Source organism: Nycticebus coucang, chromosome 17 (genome assembly GCF_027406575.1).
Source record: "Nycticebus coucang isolate mNycCou1 chromosome 17, mNycCou1.pri, whole genome shotgun sequence".
Lineage (NCBI taxonomy): Eukaryota > Metazoa > Chordata > Mammalia > Primates > Lorisidae > Nycticebus > Nycticebus coucang.
The window spans coordinates 73,893,329-73,915,676 of record NC_069796.1 but is presented as its reverse complement, the minus strand read 5'-3'; the positions used below and the strand labels follow the sequence as shown (position 1 = coordinate 73,915,676).

General features: G+C 48.1%; 1 protein-coding gene across 1 annotated transcript in view; it reads right to left on the bottom strand.

Annotated features, from left to right (window-relative positions):
• Positions 1 to 18,169: 18,169 nt before the first annotated feature.
• Positions 18,170 to 22,348, bottom strand: part of DOCK2 (dedicator of cytokinesis 2) — a 466,833-nt gene continuing 462,654 nt past the window's right edge. Inside the window, exons 50-52 of the mRNA XM_053566743.1 lie at positions 21,468 to 21,588; positions 19,899 to 20,041; positions 18,170 to 18,704 (exon numbers count right to left, since the gene is read on the bottom strand). Coding sequence (XP_053422718.1) covers positions 18,639 to 18,704; positions 19,899 to 20,041; positions 21,468 to 21,588 — 330 coding nt within the window. The 3' untranslated portion in view covers positions 18,170 to 18,638. The remainder of the gene's footprint in view (positions 18,705 to 19,898; positions 20,042 to 21,467; positions 21,589 to 22,348) is intronic.

The window sequence follows — 22,348 nt, the reverse complement described above, 5'->3', positions numbered from 1 at the left end:
CCTCTGCTCCCTGGTCCCCTGCTCCACTTCCTTCTCCCCATTCAGCTTCCTCCTGCTTCCTCCTGACCCCATGTTTCTTGGAGGCCAGAGAAGGCAGTCATTGACTATCCCAACAGGAGGTCTGGGGGTGTTTCCCAAGGATTTCTGCCCACTCTCTCTGCTCCTCCACAGCTGTGTGGGGACACATGTGGCACATGTGCATGTCATTGAAAGAATTTCATTTCCAGGACATCAGGGCCCAGAGGATGAGTTTGATGAGGTAAGTGCCGGCATAATTCCCAGGCCCCAAGGAGACACCTGTCCCCACATGGCACAGGGATGGAGTGACTGATAGCATCTGATTGCTAAGGTGAGACTTGGGGTGAGCACACTTTGTAGAGCAAAGTCAAAGAGGCCAAGTTTTTGTTTAGAGTTTCTCTACCAGGAGGCCTGGCTTGCTGAGGGTGGGATCCTTATCTTTTAGCAGTCTCACTGAAGTCACCCAATACAGACCCAAAGACTTACGATTAGCCCAGCAATTCCATTTCTCAAAGCTTATCTTACAAAATTAAGCAAAGAATTATCTACAAAGATGCTCACCATAGCATCCTTATGGCTGTAACAAATTGAAACTAATCTAAGTGCACAACATTAGGTGACTGACTCAATAAACTGTGTATCATTCAAATGATACAATGTTATGCATCTGTGAAAAATAGGTTATAGAATAACAGTGATATGAAAACATATTTATGTTCACATGCTATTATTGGCAAAATAAGCTACAAAATAATGTTATTTTTGGTAAGAATATATATTCATACATATATATGAAATCTAGAAATTGTCGATTATTATTTCTGGATAAAAAATTGGATGTGATTTTTGTTGTTATTTTAAATAATTTAAAAGATCTATATGAGTAGAGCTCAGTGAGCTCACAGGTGACTTGCTTTGGGGGTTGAATGTAAAAGGCCAGAAAGAAGCAACATAGTCCAATGTAGCAAACAGAGGCTCTGAGACCAGGAGTTCTCAGCTGCAAATCTCAGCCCCAGTGCTGAATAACCATACAGATCTTGACCGGAGAGTAAGCTTTTTTCAACCTCAGTTTTCTCAGGTGAAAATGGGAATGATGCCAGCACTTAACTCAGGCTGTAAGCACTCACCGGGGTGGTTGGTGCGATCAGTGTAAATCATTTCACATGGTACAGAGACGCTCACTCAATAAATATGGGTTATTATACATTACAATCAATACACACTTGGTATCTCCAGGCAAGCACTCCTGAGCTTGCTACCCTGAGAGTTAATTGATCTCTTTTGGCAGCCGGCAGGCAGCAGAAGGGTAACAGGGATTATAATGAAAGAACAGAGGGAGGAATAATCAGTGGACACCAGAAGTACAGCCAGACTCTGCCATGTGCAGATGGCAGTCAGGGCCAGAGTCACACGGTGCACAGCTGAGCTAGGTCAGACCCAGTTTCTCAACACTATTCTGCCCCCTTTTGCCATCTCTGGGGTCTCCTTCTTAGCAGCATTTCTGAGGAGTGCTCACCTGTCTCCCGAGCTGCATGTGGGTCCCAGTTTCTTTTGCCCAGGAGATCATAGAAAGTCTGGCCTGTCTTAGGGGACCTTGTCTATATCGACAGCCTCTGGCATCAAGAGCCCAGTTGCTGGGTACCACAGCCTCCCTGAACTAGACCACGAAGGTAAACCTTCAGGGAAGCAGTGTCCAAAGCATCCCCAGAAGGCCCCTCAGTCCAGACTTTTATAAAGACTGGCTTCAGTCATAGGGATGGACAACAAGAGTTGCCTGCTTCTACCCTACCCCCACTACCCCCACCGCCGTGAGGTTTTGGAGTTGCAGCCTGGAAGCCCCACTAGTGAGTCCCAGGAAAAGTCTCTGTCACCCAGGGACACTTTGTGGATGAAATTATTTTAGACTTTTTGAAATTGAAATTTCAAGCCTGAGAAAATGTACTCTGCCTAACTTTAGGAAAAAATAATAAAGTAATGAATAAAATATATCAATTGGCTGGGTGGGAGCCTGAGCAGCCTTGGAAATTCTAGGGCTACCGCTTGCATCCTATAGTCCAGAAGAAAGCCTCTTCAATGAGAAAGGCTCCACATATCTTTGGGACAAAGCAAAAGACATTAAAAACATGGAATTTGGGAGTAGATGGAGCTGGGTTCAAATCCCTGCTTTTCTATTTGGTAGGTGTACAATCTCTGCAGAGTTTCATAATCTTACAAGACCTCCATTTACTTATCAATCAAAATGGAGGATACACCCAGTACCTGCTGTGAATTCTGAAGGAAAAAATGATGTAATGTACGTACAGTGTAGAGCCCAGGGTCTGGCTAAAGCTGCAGGAAAGGATGGTGCTGAATGCCAGAGTCCCGGAGGCCAGGCATTGACAGGCAGGAGGCCCAGCATCTGAGCCTCCTTTAACCAACATTCAACCATTTGCTTACAACTTGGGAAAACTTTGCCATTTGGAAGCCTTTTCCCAGGAGAGGAGGAGAGCCCTGCTGCTCTTTCTGGAGTAAGTGCCCAGTGGTTGCAGCATACAGGAGCCCTCCCTGGCTCTGAGTTCTACCGAAGGGTGAATAGACTGAATAGATGCAGACCCCCACAGCCAGACCGTGATCAAACAGGTGCCATCACTTCTGGCCTTGACTTTCAGGGGCTGGAGAATCCTGCTCTTTTAGAAGTCTGACCGCAGCCTTAGTTTCTTCATCTGTAAATGAGAACTGACTGCTTCAGAGTGTTACATTAATACTGCACATTCGGCAGGTGGCACTGTACATGCCTAGTAATGTTACCTCTCATGAGGGACTCAGGGACCTGGGTGGTGGGAGATGCTGGGCTGGTGGCCCACCAGCTGGGGCTACAACATCTCCAAGCTCATGGACATTTACTTACCTCCCCTCAAATTCAACTTTGATAGGGCTTGGCTTTATGGGTTCTTTCTCCTTTCTTCACACAAAATGCAAATAGTCTCTAAGTTCCAGGGTTCCCATGAACTTGGCAGGGTAGAAATTTGTTCAGGATGGGGAGTTGGGGGTTAGGGACTAGTTGGTCTCTAGCTTAAACTCTGCACCAGTGTCCTAATCTGTAAAATGCAGATAAAATATTACACCACTACCTACTGTTGTTCTCAGAGGCTGTGTGTTTGAGAGTTATGTCCTGGGATATTTGGGGGCTTGATAAGGCGATGGCCTCTCCTTCCCCAGGAGTGGGCTTTGTGGAAGTGTGGAGGAGGCGTTAGCTAGACTGAGGACCGTCTGCTCTGCGGCTATTTGGCTTTTGCTGAAGAAACATAGATTAGTACTGCCCTCTGGTGGCCTTTCCTCTAAAGGCGGAAAGTGATGGGCTAGGGTTGTTTGAGTAAAATTTGGGGGCAGGTCAAGAGTAACACCCCTCCCCCCCATAAGAGTTCGATTCAGTTCAATTCAGTTGGGGGGAGGGGCAACGGCGGAGAGAGGAAAAGGGCGAAGGAGAGAGGATGTTGTGCTCCCACTTAATGGACACAATGTAAGGATATTGGCACACCTTGTGGGTGTCGGACAGAACTACAAGAGGGACTCTATCTAACATACACAAATTTTGTAGCCTAGTTGTTGTACCCTCACATTAATCTGAAATTTAAAAAATATGGTTTATTAAAAAAAGGGTTTTCTTCCCAGCCTTTAAGGATAGGAGACCAGATTAGCACCTTAGAGAAAAAGACCTTCTCTCTCCTGCAATAAAAATAGAACTTGGATGGAGTGGGGGAGACACATCTTAGAAGGCAGCCCAGTGGCAGGTGGACTGGATCACAGCAGTATTTCCTGAGAGCCTTGACATTGTTTAATCTCTGAGCCTGTTTTGCTCAGCTATTGCAAGGACTGAAGGGGTAATATGGAAAATTACCTGAAATAACACATGGCTGTAATTCATTCCTTCATGTATTCTGTGAATACTATTATAAATTATTTTCACAGCACCAGTTCTGGGCTGGTGTTCAGGACACCATCGCTGTCAAACGACACTGAGGATCACACCACTTGGGATTTCTGCCATCTCTGTGCAGCACCTGTAGTATTGATTTATTGTACTCATGTTTTAATGGTTCTCTTGCCTTTTCTTATAGATAGTGACCTTATTGTAAAGATAAATTCCTTGTACTTTCTGGAAATGGATCCTCAATAATCAGAAGAATTAAGATTTACGTAGCATTTACAACGTGGTGTTGGGTGCAACCTAAACACCTTACCTGTTTTATCTCATTCTGTCCTCCCAGCCCTAGGAGGTCTGTACTATAATTCTCCACATTTTATAGATGAGGAAACTGAGGCAGCACAAATTGTCTGCGAAGGCTCTGGCCTGAGCTTGCTCACTCTGCTGCAACATGAGATTAGCATGTGTTCATGAGGTGCTGGATACACTGGCCAAGCACCTGGACTTGCTTTCTTGAGAAAATAAAAAGATTAAAGAGAATTGAAAAAGGAGTGAATTTTCTCATCATGAGAGTCGTAGGCAAAATGACAATCCCCTCCCCAAGAATCTACAAATATGTCATCCTCCAAAGTAAAAGGCACTTTGTAGGAGTTATTAAATTAATGACCTGATGGAGATATTTATTGCCCTGCATGCATTAGCCCAGGGGCGGGGGCGGGGAGGCAACGTAAGAGGCCAGGGGGCATTTCATAACAGAAGGTGAGATGTGACAGTGGACGCATAGATCGGAGTGATGCGGCCACAAGCCAAGGGCTTCAGAATGCCTTGTAGCCCAGCAGCTGGAAGGGCCAAGAAAACAGATTCTCCCTAGAACCTCCTGAAGGAATAAACCCTGCTGACATCTTGATTTTTACCCTGTAAGACTCATTTCAAGCTTATGACCTCAAGGACAAGAGAGTAAATTGGTGTTTTAAGCCACTAAGTTTGTGATAATTTGTTGTAGCAGCAACAGGAAACTAAAATGTGTACAATGGGATTCAATGTCATGTGGAAGATCCCTCCCTAAGACACCAGCGGCCTTCGTCCTGCACGTAGGGAAGGTGTCTGCTCAACGTGGAGTTCCTTCCCCTTTCCCACCTTCTCTCCCTCCTCCCTATCTCTAGGTCATCTCATGTCATGAAGACTTTGGTGGGCAGTGATGGCCCTGCTGGGCCTCAGTTTCCTTGTCTAGCAAATGGGAGGCAACGCTGTGTGTTTTTGAAGAACCTGCCCAGCAGATCCCACCTATGGAATTTATTACAATAAAACACATTTACCTGGGCCAGACCCCAGAGCCTCGGGTGGGCTGGGCACTGGAGAGTTCCCCCGGAGCTCCCATGCACACCTGGTTTAGAGACCAAGTGGTACGGGGATCCCTGCTCTGCCCCAGAGTTATCCCTTGAGAACATGCCACTTGACAGTCTGCTCCTCAGAGCCTGCAGCAGAAGGTCCCAATTTGACCACTTTCAAGCTGTCTGACCTGGGAGAAGTGCCCGTTTTCCTCCCCTGTAAATTGGGAAGAGGGTGGTGGTGAGGTTTCAGAAGTTATTAAATGCAGGTTGCTAAGAGCAGTCAGTGCCTGGCACATAGTAGGGGCACATATGTGCTGCATGGCCTTCAAGCCCCTCATGTGCTGTGGCCCAGCCATTCTCCTATCAGGCTCCCTCCACTCTCTGCTCCACTCCTTGGTGCCATCCTGAACTTCTCACAGCTGCTCAGACCTCGGCCCATCTCTTTGCAGAATAGCCTTTGTCAGGAGTGCCCTCCTCCTTCCTCTCCCCCAGAGGACTCTGACTGACCTTCCCAGGCCAACTGCAATGCCATTTCCCTGGGAAGCCTGCCTTCGGTTCCCGGGCCACTCTGGCCCCCAGCCCCTTTGTACCTGGAATACCTTTGGGACGTAATGTGTCCTGTTTTGCTGAGATAATCGATGCACTGCCTGACGTCATGACTGGATCTGGAGCCGCTTGAAGGCAGGGATGGTGTTTTCTTCTGGGCTTTGGATGATGCTCAGCACAAATTAAGTTCCTGGTGCATTTGTGATGGCGGGGGTGGGGTGGGGAGACTGGCCATGTGATGTTCTCTTTATTTCTGCTCGTCCTGTGGGAACTGGGGTCACAGTGGCAACGAGTTCCCCACCAGTCTCTGTTATTGGAAATGGGATGATGCCCCTGCAGAGCCTGGCACAGCAGCCACCTCTGACCGTCAGTGTACCACAGTCACAGGTGCTGCCTGCCTCATGTCCCGGTGGCTGGATTTTCATGTGACCGGGCCTAAAGGCAGTTCCCAAGATCACAGGAGCCGCCTCTATTTCACAAAATATTTCCAAACTATTCTCTATATGTTTGCCACCTCCTTGTAACATTTGTAATGAGTATTTTGTAAATAAAGGTACATTTAGCTACAATGTCCCATTTTTCCTATGTATGGTGACTTCAGGGGTGACCTATGGGATATCCTGTATTTATGTGTGAATAGTCCTCACCATTCAACAAAATGGTTTTCCGAGTGTTCATTGCTTTGCACTTTTTACATTTTTCTGCAACATTTAGTACCAAATATGTTACCTATGTTTCATTTTAAATTTTTAAGGATCCATGCGAATTCTGGAGTTTTGTGGTAAGGACAGACTTTTCATAAAACCCAGTTACCTCTTTCCAATTTCATAAACAGTCACAAAATAACTGTGTATGCAACTAACTCCCTTCCAGATTTTCTCACTGGAAACATTGAGAGTTGAATCTAGGAGAAATAATACTGTTAATTGTGCTTATTATAAAGGTCTAAGTTATTAACTCTTATCATAATTATAAACTTCTAAGTAAATAGAATGCATTAATATTTTATAAAGCGCTATTAAAATCTTCCAGAATGATACCTGCCTTATGCAGTTGGCGGGTTTTAACTCTTGACTGTCCTGTATTCTGTCCCAACTCCCCCTGGACAGCAGATGCCCCCTCTAAACTCCCTGCCCCATCCCATTGCAGGGGACAAGTTCTTTTACTGCCAAACCCTCCATTCTTCACCTAGCCTGCACTCTCCCTTCTAAAGCTTGCCTCTGGCAAGAATCCAATGGAGAGAAAGTCTGGCTTTGAAGCTGGTCCCTTCCTCTTCTATAAACCCTCCCACCCTCACTCTGAGACTTGTTCTTCTCATCTTCCCACAGTACTTACAGGTCTCAGCTTACTATTCATGGCACTGCTCAATGGCATGTCCCCCATCCGAGGGACATAGGCATTGTGGAGAGGAAACTGACGGGTGCTTGGTACTGAATATCTCGGCTGTGTCAGTTTCTGAGGAGGAGGGTTTCCCTTCTTCAGCCCTAACTCTCAGGATGACTTATGAAGAGTGGGGCACTCTCCATGGACTGTTCCTGGATTATCCTCCTTTGGGAAAGGGAGAATGACAATCACTCTGGGCCTACGGGTCTTAGCAGTACTTCACTTTGCACTGGCCAAAAAATACATGTGCAAAAATATTTTAATTCCTTAATTATCTCCTGAAGCAAGGTGAAACAGTGGAGCCAGTGGTAATCTGGAGCCCCTTGCTATTGCATGGGTCTTAGCAATGCATCAACTAACGAGCGTGAAGCCGTCACCTCTGCCGACAGTGTGAGGACAGTGACGACCCTGGCTGCTGCGGTATCTTTGGCGTCCGACATAGCACCAGGCAATGGTGGTGCTTCCGCAGTCTGCCAGTGTCCAAGTGGCTGAGCCCAGGGACGTGGACCTGGGGGGCCAAAGCGGGAGGGTGGGGTGCACCATGACAATCTGGACTTCTAAGTGGGGCACATTCATCATGCTTGCTCAGTACCTGAGACACAGCATATCTTTTTGATGTTCCCTGGGAAACTCTCAGGATGGGATCAAGGGCTGGGGTCTGCGTGTATGCCATTGATTATGCAGCTACCATCAGCCATATGCACACTGAAGGGGGCTTCCCCACCCTAAGTGTGCATGCCCATGGTGTGGAGGGGAAGGTTAGAGAGGGCAGAGAGTGGCACCACTTCTAGGGATGTCCACTTATGACCTATAGGAAGGTCTTTTTGCCTCTTTTAGAAGAGTCCTCTGTTAAGAGAGCTCAATGTGATCCATCAGTGGGGCTGAGCTGGGGACGGTGGGAGAACACCATCACCCTACGTCTCGGCTCCTCTGGCTGGCTTATTGCTATTGGGTGTTGCCTCTTGTCACAGATGAGGAAACTGGAATTACAGAGGTCAAGTCCTTTCCCAAGGTCACAGTTCTCCAATTGCATCTCTCCAGGAATCAAAGATTCTTCTGGACCGATACCCGTATGCTTTTGTAATGTCCTTAGGGATTTCTGAGTGCATCCAGGGTAAAAGGAGCTGTCTAAGCCATCTTCAATTTGGGGGCTGTGTCCCTCTGCCCACTAGTTCTTCAGATGAGAGTTTGCCCTCATGCTGCAGACAACAGACATCCAAGCAGACGATGGCAGTGGAAGTGGTCTGCTTAGCCTCTGAGTCCCCAGCAAACTTTCAGAGCACAGGACTCAAACCAAAGCATGAAAGAGTGAACATGTCTCAGCCTGTCTGGTAAGGTCCAGTGGGTTCCTGGGGGAGTGAACTGAGCCAGGGTCACTTGGGTCTACGTGGTACACCTCCTGGGCTAGTGAGTCATCTGGATGGCTGGATTTCTCACTCACGTGATGCTGGCCAGCCGCACTCCCCCTTTCTAAAATGTCCCGTGTCAGGGTGTGAGATCTGCCTTCCCTAGTGCTGCCAAGGGGGCTGGAAGTGCAGGGAGTTAGTTAATTCCCACTTTGGCCATGAGAATTAGGAGAGAGAACCTTCTCTAGATTGCCTGTCCAGAGTGGGCGAGCAAGCGCCTGCTGGGCAGCCAGCTGTCCCTGCAGCTTGTCGTGAGCAGTGGCCAGCACAACACTGAGTCCTCTGGAATTGCTCTCCATCCTTCCTGCCTCACTCCCCTTCCCTCACTCCTGCTGCCTGGAGACACACTCCAAATAAATCATCAACTTTGAATTCTGGAGTTGTATTCTGTTGGCCAGAACTTCTAGAATGTTCACGTGCATTTGAATCATTTGGGACTTCTGTTCAAATGCAGAGTAGCCTGAGAGTCTGTGTTCCTAACAAGCTACCAGGTGAGGCCAATATTGCTGTTCTGTAGATCACTGAGTGGCGAGATTGTAGGGGGTGCGGGGTCTAGTAACTGGAAGCAGAAGTGGCTTTACAAAACCGACTTTCAGCGCGGGATCTTGGAGTGGCACTACCTGTGGCTCTGAAGGCAGTAGAGCCCCCATAGCTAGTAGGGAGGGGGGTACCGGTAGCTCCTCCTTAGGCATCCAGCTGCAAGATGGGGGCAATGGGCCGGGGGTCACGTAGCCACAGTGCTTGACTGGTCACAAGATAATGACAATTGCACAGCTGTGAACTGACTTGGCTACTTGGATTGCCATGGAGATCTTTCAAATAGAAACTGAAAGTTTGGGCTGCCAAGGCCACATTCTCAACATCAGGGCTTCTGTGTTCATTTCCTATGTCTGTAGCATGCTACAGCAAATGATCGCCCACTTAATGGCTTAGAACAGTGGTTCTCAACCTTCCTAATGCTGCAGCCCTTTAGTACAGTTCCTGTGGGTTATGACCCACAGGCTGAGAACCACTGGCTTAGAATAAAGCATATTTATTATTTTAGATCTGTGGATCAGAAGTTGGACATGGGTCTTGCTAGGTTAAAATCAAAGTGTTAGCAGAGCTGTGCTCCCTTCTCTAGGCTTTAGGGGAGAACCTGTTTCCTTGCCTCTCCCAGCTTCTAGAGGCTTCCCACATCCCTTGGCTCAGGGCCCCTTCCTCCATCTTCAAAGCCAGTGACAGGTGGTGAGTCCATCTCACATGGCCTCCTCTGACTCTCCCCAGCTGCCTGCCCTTTTCACTTTTAAAGACCCTTGTGATTACCTGAATAATTCAGGGTAATCTTCCCCATCTGAAATTCAGCCGATTAGCAAACTTAACTCCATCTGCAACCTTAGTTCTCTCTTGTCATGTAACCTAACATATTCACAGGTTGCAGAGATTAGAATGCAGACATCTTGGTGGGGGGTGGGGGGCATTATTCTCCCTACCATTATGGAAATTTTAAGAGAGACTCCATCTCGTGTTGCACAGAGCAGACTGTGCTGAAATCAGCTCAGAAGCTGGTTCATAGGGTGGAAGAGTTGCAAAGACACTAAAGCAGAGCCCTAAGTAAAGTCAGGGCCCTGATAGGAAAAGAGTGGACCTGGAGACCTGGCATAGACATCTTTGGGGATGTGAACCTGTGCATCTTGAACCCCCCAAACCTTCTCCCGGCAGAAGCTGTTCCCTTCTCTCTTTTTAGAAGGGAACAGCTTTCCATTTCTTGGAGATCTTGCTGGAAGTATATGCCCTGCGAGTTGGTGCTTAGTTGTCTGAAGAACTGACGCCATCACCGCCCCTCACTGCCTCTGCCTGGTAACCAGAGTCAGCCTCAGTGTAGCCTGAGAGGGGACCTGTGTGTCCTGCTTTGGGAAGATAGTCCTGAGAACACGCCTGGGAGTGGGTCAGAGCATGGGAAGGCGCAAGAGGTTGTAGAAAAGAAGGCTGGATAGAGGAGAATTCATTGGCATAGGGCACTTATTTCTGGCTTAGAATTCAATATTATAGCAAAGATGCCTGGAGCTGATTTTAATAGTTTTCTGAAATGGTTCCATAAAGCTAAGATGATGGTGGTACATGGAGTGGAGATGCCAGAACTTCCTTGGTTTATTCAATCCTGTTGTTTAAGAAGGTCAGACAATTGAGGGGAGTGGGCATGTTAGAATGGATTTATTAGGTATAACTGGAGAATTATGTTTCCTAGGAGAGCTTGGAGGACATGGTTTTCATCCAGGACAAAAGGAATTCACTGGTAGGGGATACCTATACTGTGAATTGAATTGTGTCCCCCATGACACAATTATGTTGAAGTCCTAACCCCTGGGTAATCTGTGAATGTGATCTTCTTTGGAAATAGGGTCTTTTGCAGGTATAGCCAAGTTAAAATGAGGTTATACTGGATTAGGGTGGTCCCTGACTCAAATGACTGATGTCTTTATAAGGAGAGAAAGGTTTGGAGACAGAGACACAGAGGCACAGGTATGAAGATGGCCAGATGGCGATGGAGGCGGAAATCGCAGTGATGCCGCAATAAACCCTGGGACACAGGGGGCTGCTGTCCACTCCCAGAAGCTAGGAAAAGGCAAGGGAAGATTCTTTCCAGAGCCTTCCAAGGCAGTTTAGCTCTGCCAACACCTTCGTTTCAGACTTCTAGCCTCTGAAACTATGAGAGGATAAATTTCTGTTTTTTTTTTGTAGAGACAGAGTTTTACTTTATGGCCCTAAGTAGAGTGCCATGGCATCACACAGCTCATAGCAACTTCCAACTCCTGGGTTTAAGCGATTCTCTTGCCTCAGCCTCCCAAGTAGCTGGGACTACAGGCGCCCGCCACAACATCCGGCTATTTTTTTTTTGTTGTTGCAGTTCGGCCGGGGCTGGGCCTGAACCCACCACCCTCGGTACATGGGGCCGGTGCCCCACCGACTGAGCCACAGGCGCTGCCCTAAATTTTTGTTGTTTTAAACAGCTGAAGCTTTTTGTTTTTCTTTGTCTGTGTTTTGCTATAGCAGCCACAAGAAATTAATATAGACACGAAGCTTGATAGTAGCTATCCTGTAAAGGTCAACGTTAATGGCAGGAGATGCTGTCACAGAATTAGTCTCCTTAATGTCAACGGGGATGACCTCCCAGGTTAAGATAGGCAGGTAGCTACACCTCAACATTAGAATCTAGGTGGGTGTAATCATTATACTGGGCAACAGGGCAAGAGAGAGAATCAGGATGCCTTAGCCCACAGGGACCCATGACATTGACTAAGATAGGTCATAGTTTTTCTAGGGGTCAAATATATGAGAAACTACTTAGATTGTTGCTTGGATTATATCATCAGAAAAACAGCCACAATCCTGGAGCATTGTAACTCTTCACTTAGATTCCAGATCCAGGTCAAAGCCTGTTGAATTGAAGGGAAGGCGAGTTCCTTAAGACAAAACCCTGAAATGTACCCACAAGAATCTTCAGCCAATAGTCCTATGATCTTTCCCCAGAAAGAATTATGGCCACTTTTCAGGGTAATTGTGGTCCAGGGGAAAAGAAATCTCTAAATTTTTCAAGGCCCCATAAATGTGGGATCTGAGTTGACACTGACATCAGAGAACCTGAAACTCCACTGTGGTCTGCAGTTTAGAAGTGGGCCACTGGAGGCCAAAAGATAGGTGTTTTGGCCTGACCCTGAATATAGTATGTACACACATACACATATGTTTTTTGACCTGTGCTCCTATACCCATAACAGCAGGAGGGTCTGAATGGAAGCCCCAGAAACCACCCTTCATGTCAAGATCAGAAGGAAGACTCTAGGAGATTAACACAGCTGTGGAAGACTTGAAGAAGGTGGGGGTTGTGACTCCTAACATATTCCCCTTCAATTCCCCAGTTTGTCATCTCTAACTATGAAATGAATCACAGCAGATAACAGTGAAGCACCACGGTATTAATAGATACTAAGTGGGATTTTGTATTTTTATTGGAACAAATCAGTACAGCCTCTGCTACTTAGCGTGAAGCTATTTATTTGGTGAGTGCTTTCCTCTCAGCACCTATATAACGGAGGATGGAAGGCAGGTTGCCTTGATATGGTGAGACAACAGAAGAGCCGCACTGTGCAGCCTCCGTGTGGTGTGGCCTCGTCTTTTCTCTGTCCTGATCCAGCCCATGAGGGCTGACGTTGGTTATGCTGCTATTCCAGGGAACGTCACATTGTTCCAATATATTGGCGACATCACTGACTTGGCAATGAGGGAGTGTCGGCCCCTAGATTCTCTCCTAAGACACATACGTGCTACAGGGGTGGGCAGTGAACCTCAGGGTGATTTAGGGGCCTGCTGCATGTCACCAATGTGACTGTCATCAGTTTCTTAGGGCTCTGGTGGTCAGGGCATGCTGGGACATCACCTTTAATAGAAATAAAACTGTTGCACATTATATTTCTTTTCACTTACAAAGAGGCAACAAAGTTGAAGCATGTTTTGGGTTTTGGTGAGTGCTTTCCTCACCAAAGAAAATGAAAAGAAAATGTGGGAATAATGCTCCAAATTACCCTCATTCTGGAGTATGCCAGTGTGAGTGGTTTGTTTCACGGTTTGTTTTCCAAAACCCATTATACTTCTGCCAACAGTATCATTTAAGGGCTTACAGAAAGCCTTTTTCATTGATTTGTTATCCCACAAAATTTGACTTAGAAAAAGGGTCTCTTTCTTAGCATGGGACTTAGTGCAATGCGCCTGTGGCCATGGGATTCACTGGCTTTACCATGAAGCCCATTGCTCGGAAGAAGCGAACCTGATGCAACAGTGGCACAGCCTTTAAAGGTCAGCCAAGTGGCCAGAAGGGGGCAGTGCCTCCCAGGGAGCGGTCCTCCAGGCTGCAGCAAGGGCATCAAAGAATAGGTGAGGAGTAATGCCATGTCTCGGAAAGCTGCCCAAGCTGGGAGCCAAGCAGTGGAAGCAGAAGCAGCCCTTCTCACTGTCACACACGGTGAGCCACTTGTGGACTTGATAACCCTGTCCTTACCATCTTGGGCTTTGCTAGATTTGAGGTCCTGGTCTATATTACCGTGCTGTGGCTGCCATAAAAAATACCTCAACCTGGGTGGCTTAAACACCAAACATTTATTGTCTCACAGTTATGGAGACTAGAAGTCTGGAATCTAGGCGTTGGCAGGGTTGTCTTTGCTGGGGGCTGTGAGAGAGGATCTGTGTGTGCCTCTCCCCCAGCTTCTGTTGGCTTGCTGGCACCCTCCGACATGCCGTGGCTTCCAGAGGCACACACTGGTCTCCATCTTCACACAGTGCTCTCCCTCCGTGTGCATTCATTCCGAGATTTCCTCTTTTCATAAGGACAACAGTTGTGTTGGATCAACACCCACCCTAAGAACCTCATTTTACTTTATTACCTCTTTAAAGACCCTATCCCCAAATAAAGTCACATCTTGAAGAATTGGGGGTTATAACTTGAACATATGGATTTCAGAGGAATATAAGTCAACCCAGAACATGGCTGTGACGTGAGGGCACTGGACCCAGTAAAGCCTCAATGAACAGGAACTTGTGACCGCCACTCACTCACTTTGGCTCTCAAGCATGTGGGTCAACAAAGGCTGGGGTGACTGACTCTGAGTACATGAGGACCTAGGTGTTACGATAAGGATAGGGGTAGAGCGGAGGATGTCTGGAACCCAGGGGCTCACTGGGACATTTCTTGGCACTTCCCTGCTCACTGGTAATAGGCAATAGTTACAGCAACATCAAACCAGTAGGGGCCAGGCAACTAAGGTCTAAGGCCACTCGTGGTTGGCAGGTCTTAGTCACCCCACCAGGCAACCCAGACCAGGTGAAGGGCTGGATGATGTAAACCATTCTAGGTTTTCTTTCACTCGATAGGGCAGCCTTGAGCAATGAGAAACAGGAGACTGGAGTAGAAGGCCACCTGGCCAGATGGATTCCCTCTCTCTTCTCCTTTCCATAGACTGGTCTGGGATAAGATTTCTCCATTTATCCTGTTCATGATCCCCTGCTCAGGGCTGCCTAACTATCTGGGTCTCTTTGAGGCTTGCTGTGAAGCAGAGGTCAGCAAAGGGAAGAACCTGACTTCAAATTGCTCCCTGTGCCCTCTCGCTCACTCCCCTAGGCATGTACAGCCCCAGAAGAGCAGCCAGTCACTGAGAAACTGAGGCTGGGCCAGGGGGGCACAGGCACCCAGAGTTCAGCTAGAAGCAGCACACAGATGTACTACGGGTTAGGGTGTCTGGAGGGAGTGGGCCTCCAGACTACATTAAAGAAACGGGCATGTGGCAAGGGGCTGTACAAAACAGGGACTTCCTCAGATTATAGGAATTAGGGTGGGTTGATTTGGCAAAGTTCAAAAAACACACACAACTAGATATGTTTGGAAGTTACTATCCCTAGAATTTCTCTCAACCTGATTTTAGCTGCTGGGAAGGCCATTGCTTCCTCCAGCTTCTCCCCTACTGGCTGACATAAATCAGCAAGTTCGAAAGAAAGATTTTCACTCCACGCTGAAGGATAAAGAGGCAACTTGGTGCCCTAGATCAATCTAAAGTGTGAATGGCAGATATCAGCTCTGTTTAAAGACACAGCAAAGGGTCCCTGCATGCTTAAAGAGAAGGTAAGGTGGGAGGATTCCACTGAGGGGAGTTTACCTGGAAGGAGACCAGGCTTAGAGCCAGGTCAACCTGGAGTCCAGATCGGATCCTGCTGATCATCGCTGTGTGGCCTTGGAGAGGTCACTTAGCTCTGTCAAATGAGAGGGTTGGATGAATTCATCTCTTAGAGTCCCAGAGAACCACATCAAGAGTGGAAGACGTACAAAATCGGTCCTCCCTCCCATCTGATGTTCTTCCCTCGGGAGTTCCGAAGGCATGCGTCTTCCTTGACGCTGCCAGTTTGCTCTGGACAGAGCTTGCTTATGGTAAGGAAATGCTCAGTAGTACAAGGAAGGCTATGCCAAAGCCCTCTCCCCCACTTTCCATTATCCCAGGTGCCATTACGGGCATTGTGGGGGAGGCCTTGCAAACAAGCATGGATATGATATTAGGGTCTGATATTGAGCCAAGGTCACAGGCAGAAGGTGAATATGTGATTAAGGTCATGAGGCTTGGAGTGGAGAGAACAGCAATGCCCCTTCCCAGCCCGGTGACAAGGACGCATCACAAATTCCGCAGTCTTGGTTTTTCGCATTGATGTGATTTGGGTGCTAGCATCTACCTTATAGAACTGGTGTGAAAATTTAAGGAAAGGATGGGTAAATGGCAGCCGTGTTATTACTGTTGTTGTCATTGTCACGACTGCCGCTGTTGTTACTGCCTTGTAATGGCAGCCACTGGAATCCTTGTAGCCAAGTGCCAAGTGGGCCACCAACCCGATGACAGTCCTAACTGAAATGAAATTTGACTCTCAAACTCTGTTTAAATAAGAATTCCCGGGTTTATCTTTTGGTTCCATTTATATGAGAAAAGTGGGAAGTACTAATGGTCTCCTTCTGACTTTATAAGAAAATTCATAGACATTGATAATTTCTAGAAAATGGAACTCAGAAATATTATAGGGCCACACATTGCTAAATGAGGAGATCAAAGTTACAGAATGTTAGCGGTTAAAGCTTTTTTTCCCAGGACATAGCAACCGTCTCTGAATCTGGGTGTTTTACGAGGCTCCATGCGGAGACTGCAGTTTCAAGGCTGAGGATCATCCCTGCTCTTCCGTACTTGTGGGAAAATGGTGAACCATTTTCTTTTTCTTGATTTTTTCCCCCCCTTTATTGGTAGTTAGAAGGTCTTACATTTCAAGGCTAAACTCTAACATTTTATTAGTTCACACTGATAGGAAAACCGGGCCTGAGAAGCTCAAACTTACAAGATGGAAAGGAAAAGGGAAGAAAAGGATTCATAGGACAAAGGGCCCGGGGTGCTCCAGCATCTTCTGAGGCCATGAGGGGTGCCCAGGGAGTACAGCTCCCCAGCTTGTCAGGGTTCCTCAGCAGCGTGTACTCCCTTAGGCCCACTGGACAGTGGACTAGCCTGGTTCTTTTTATTTTATTAATTTGTATTAAATCATAACTGTGTACATGAGTGCATTTATGGGGTATAAGTGCTGATTTTATATGCAATTTGGAATGCTGACATCAAACTGGTTAACAGTTAGGGCAGCCCCACTCATGCTGATGGGCTCCTTGAATCCTTTTGCTCATTTGTTGTGTTAAGACATTTATACTCTTCATAGTTTTGACATGTACCCTCGCATTGTGTACATCAGGTGAGGTACACCAAATACCCTCCCGGTCTCCCCCCTGGCCTCCCCTCTCCCTCTTCTTCCCTCCTTTATTCTGGACTATAGTTGTGTTTTCTCATTTGTATGAAAGTGTGGGTGATTATATATTGGTTTCATAATAGTATTGAGTACAGACTAGCCGATTCTAATCTGAGGGAAGTTTGACAAAGCCAAAACCCCAACAACCAGAGCAGGACTTTTTGGACTATTGAAGAAATCGGTGGAAGCTGGACCAGGTAACAGGTCTTCAAACAGGCTTGAGGAGGGGACACAGAGGCCACCAGGGAGAGGCAAAGATTACTAGCACTTGGGGTATCCTGTGTCCCAGAGACAACAGAGGGTCATGGCCAGGAGTCGGCCTCCCTGCCCAGCTGCCCAGCTTTGAATCCCAGACACTCCACTTACCGAGTGTGGGATCTTAGGTCACTTCCTGCCTCTGTGCCCCAATTTCTTCACCTGAGCGAGAATCATACCTCCCTCCCTGGGCTGCTGGCAGGATTTAGGAAGTTTTGTCTCTCACACTGTGCCAGAGGCAGTCGGCACTCAGTAACTTTGTCATCTTCCTCTCTCATCGCCCACTGTTCCCCAAGGACTCAGCCTCTAAGAGTGAGCAGCCACCTCACTGTCCCCAGGTGACTCGAGCCCTGAACATCATACCGTCACACACTTACAACCACCCAGTATCTCCTTCCTTCCCCAGTGGAATCCTCAGCTCCGTGCAGCTCCCTGCCCTGCACCACTCTCTGTTCCTACAGGCTGTGGTGGTGGCACGGGGCTGCTGCCCTCGTGCACCGCGCCTGACGGGCTCCTTGCCTCCCTCCGGCCTCATTGGAGAAACGCATGGATTCTGACAAGGTCAGCACTTCTGACCTGGTGACAAGGTCCAAGGGTTGCACCTAAATCTGTGGGACCTGAGATCCCTTTTTTCTTTTCCTAACTCTTTAGCAATTGGTTGGGGTCTTTACTAGAGTGACCAGGCTTGGGTGGTGTTGCCATTTTTTTTCAGAAGCAGAAAAGGTATTATGATACTCCCCACCATTCAGACCCATGAGGAAGATTCCAGGCCACTGTTCCCAGCATCATAGTATCCCTGAGTCATGGGGAAGATTGTTGGGGGTAGCATAAATGAGGTGGGAAAGCTTGGCATTGAGGAGACCAGCACCAGTCTCCTTAACATTGCCACAGCCCTGGGCCTGCCTTCTGCCCAGGGAGCTTCCTGTCCAGGCCAGGGGCTAACAAATTCAGCTAGTGTTAGACAATAAGGCTTGTTTGAGCCAAAGAACAATTTTTATTGTCAGTACGAAATGGCAACACTTCAGACACGATCAGCTAGAAAAGAGGCTGGTTGGTCGTATTAAAAATGTAAAGTACAAAACTGTTAACCTAAAATAAAATTAAACAGAATATTTAAAAGGCTTTTCTTTTCTGTTAAGTTCAGGGACTTAGTAAAGAAAATAAAAACACAGCTCCCGATTCTTAAGAAACTGGGTTATGGAAAGCCGCAGCTAGCATGTTGGGGTGCATACTACGAGAAGGTGCTCTGGCCAGTCCCTGTCCTTCATGGTCCCCACCCGCCAGGCTACTCCCCAAGTGACACTGGGCTTCTTGCCAATTCAAGCTCTGGGACCTAATCAGCCCCTTTGACCCCTCTAAGAGAGGACAACTGATGAGGACAGCCACTCTCAGGCTTCTGTGTCTCTTTTCTTCTGTGGCTCCCGGGACAGCCTGGTCAGCAGCATCTCACAGGTCCGTGGACAGCGAGTCTGGGGTCGGCTTGCCTTCTTCGGCTGATTTGCTGGCCAGCTTCTAAAGAAGAAGAGAATAAACAAGGACGATACCAAGATGGGATCGTCATGAGCATCAAAGCAAGGGTTTCTAGTCTTTTTTTTTTTTAAGACAGTCTCACTTTGTTGTCCTGGGTAGAGTGCTGTGGTGTCATAGCTCACAGCAAACTCAAACTCTTAGGCTCAAGAGCTCCTCTTGCCTCAGCTTCCCAAGTAGCTGGGACTATAGGTGCCCACCCATATGCTTAGCTTGTTTTTCTATTTTTAGTAGAGATGGGTCTCACTCTTGCTCAGGCTGGTCTTGAACTCCTGAGCTCAAGCAATCCACCTGCCTCGGCCTCCCACAGTGCTAGGATTACAGGCGTGATCCACTGTGCCCAGCCAAGGGCTTTCAAGTCTGATCACAAGGGCCTTAACACCGATGCCTGCCCACCAACCCAGTGAGTGCGAGTTGCTATGACCTTGACTGACTGGAGATGCACTGTAAGGCAGCGCGGTAAGCGTGGGCTCTGCTGTCTCATGGACCCCTCACTAGCTGTGGTAACTTGGGCACGTTGCTTACTAAACTCTGTGAACCTTGTTAAACCTCACTGGGAGAGGGGGAGATCAAAAGGAATAATGTTTGAGAAGCACTTAGCATGGTGCCTGATTCATTGTGTGTGCACAGTATACTTGTGATTTTTATAGTAGCGCCATTCTGATTTAATATTATCTTGAGGGTCAGAAGCGTAGTACCTTCTTGATCTTAAGCAGAGACTGACAAATAACAATGGGAGATGGGACTTGAAGAGTCCCCATACTTGGAAACTAAGTTTTAATTTGTAGGATTTTGTAATATATGTCAAATAAGGAAATGCTTCCAAAGAAAAAAAGCACTTTCAGCTCCCAAAGCCAGCTGGCTGTTGTGGCTTGGATGGGAGCACACAGGGGCACCTGGGGTGAAGGTGAGCTACCTACTGGCTCCAAGGTCCCAAGGCCTCTGCACATCCCTAGCTAGGGTCATCCTGGTCAGAGGAACCCTCTGCGGCCCCAGAGAAGAGCTGCACTCTGGGCATTGCTGGACACCAGCCCAAATCCCCTGACCACATTTCCTTGGGAGTAACTATGTATTCACACACGTATAACACACAAGCCCCCATTTTCTTTCCTCCCCACATTGCTCTCGTCCCTTCCTCCTCCCAACATTCTCCTTCCTGCTACCTATTTGGGTCCTCACCATCGTCTTGAAGAACTGATTGACTTTCTTCCGTTTGAGTGTCTTCTTGTCACCGTCTGAGAGATGGAGGAAGGTCTGGCTGAGCCGAGGGGATGTGTTGGCCTCGTCCAACCCAGGCACGCCTGCCACCGAGAGCGTGAGGGCTGGAAGGAGAGCAGGGACAGGGCGTGAATGGGTGGGTAGAGGCGAGGCAGTGCCCTGGGGGAGGTAAACGGGAGATAGCTGGGGAAAGAGCCAGCATCCAAGGATGGCATATGTTGTGTGTGCCAAGCAGGAGGCAGGAGGCCTACTTCCAGCCTTGCCAGTGGGTGTTGAAGCTGTCCTCTGTGGGTGAAGCTCACCAACCTGTAGACAGGGGTCCAGCCTCCTGGCCCCCAGTCAAAGGCTTGTCCAATGGCCAACTTCCCCAGAAACACAGGGCCTCTGCCCCAAGGTAGGGAGACAATGTGAGCTATCTCTTCCTCTACCTCCATCAACACTCCCTGATTTCTCATTCTCACCAAAGGCCAGGGGTAATAGGGAGAGAGTCTCCAATTCAGCTGTCATCTGGTGGAGGGGCCAGATAGCCCCAGCTTAGAATTATTAGAGATTCAAAAAATCAGCTATCTCTCTGACTGTTGGTTTTGACATTGATAAAATTGGATGGCATAAGATCCAGGACCTCCAGGGTATGCCAGACCTGCTGAGAGTATGCTGGTATAATGATTGACTCACTTCAACATCAGGGCTACGTATGGGCTGCCCTGTGTGGTCCAGTGGGCAGGGGTAGGGTCACAGCTCCAGGGTCTGTGTCTGAACTCAGCCTCTACCACTTACAATTCAGTGACAGGCAAGAGACTGACACTGACAAAACCAAGGGCCTTGGTTTTCTCATCCATACAATGGGGCAAATGACATTACCACATTATGTGAGTGGTGTAGATGAAATAATAAAGGTGTGAGCTCATGCAGGGCCCAGCAGTAGTCAGTACTTGGCAAAGAGTGGGTGGCTTCCTTGCTCTCTGCCTGCCTAGTTCCAGCCCTGTCTTGTTCCCTTTTGATCTGGCCCTTGGCACAGAGAGTCAGGCACAAAGAGGCAGATACTAAGGTCTTGCTGAGGGCCAGACGGAGTGCTCTCAGGCGGGCCACGCCCTGTCAGGGCCTCAGGAGCCGCTCTGTGAATGAGGAACAGGGGCTGTGGCCTGCTCACCCCCTCATGCCACAGTGGTGAGGAGGGACTGGGACTAGGTAGCACCTTCCAAGTCCACCAGGAGCTATATGTCTCAGGGACATGCCCAGGGCCGACTTCTGGCCCCTGGGAGGCCTGGGTAACTGACAATCAGTATCATCTTGTGGGACAGGTGGATGCCCAGAGAATCCTGAGGGCCAGAGGGACAGCAAGCCTCTACTCCAGCCCTGGAATGGCTTTATCCACAGGAAGAGTGGGTGCAGGCAGAGATCAAAGGATGGGGACTGTGATGAGTCTGGTCTGCATTACTGTGTAGACAGGGTCCCCATCCCTCCCCGGCCCTCCAGGCTGGTGGCCTGCACTGCCTCTATTCCCCATGCTGGTGGTAGCAGGGTGCATACCTGGGATGGTGGGCATGGACTGGCTGGCAAAACTCATTTGAGAGAGGATGGATGTCTTGGGGGGGGTGGCCGTGTGCTCCGAGAGGTTGGTGTCACTCATGAACTCGTGCTTCCTGGAAAGCTGGATGAATATACAACACACACACACACACCAGAAAGGCCAAGCATGAGGCATATCTGGTCCTTAAAATGTCAGAGACAGGGGATTTCCATCATTTCTATGAACCTGGATCCAAGTTCATCTATTCTGTTTTATAACATTCCATGCCAGGCTACTATGGATGGTTGCACAGGTTGTATACTATACAACCCCAGAGGTAGGAGGGGGAATCATTTAGACTCTCTTGTCAATGGTGTCCTTAAATTATGAAACACGGAAGACATTTCCATCCTTTTTCCTCTGGGCAAGAGTAGCCTGGAGGGCCCTCTGGGAGTCTTGTGGAGGGTCTTTTCTCCATCAGAAGTGTCTTGGCTGGCTCGTGACCCTTTTCTCTGGCATCCCTCTGTCACCAGGGCAGTTAATCCCTCTCCTCCTCCAGGTTCCCAGAATGCTATCAACAAACCTCTTTTCCAAGGGAAAATTAAGCTTGATCCCAGGGATGTCTGACATCCAGTCTTGTTTTTAAATAGTTATTAGTTTACAAGACCAAAACTCTCAAAGCCAAGGCAGTGAGATTTCATGTCCTCATTTCCACCTGGGCTCCAGGTGCAAAGGAGAATCTTAGTAGAATCTGAAACATCAGTGGTTAGAATGGCCCTGGGGCTAGGGACAGAGGGCTGAGGGCTCTTACAAGGCTGGCTGCTTGTCCCATCAAGGGGAGAACAGGCTGCTTCTCCCCAGCCTCGCAAAGCCTGTCTGATGGCAGAAGGGACACACACAC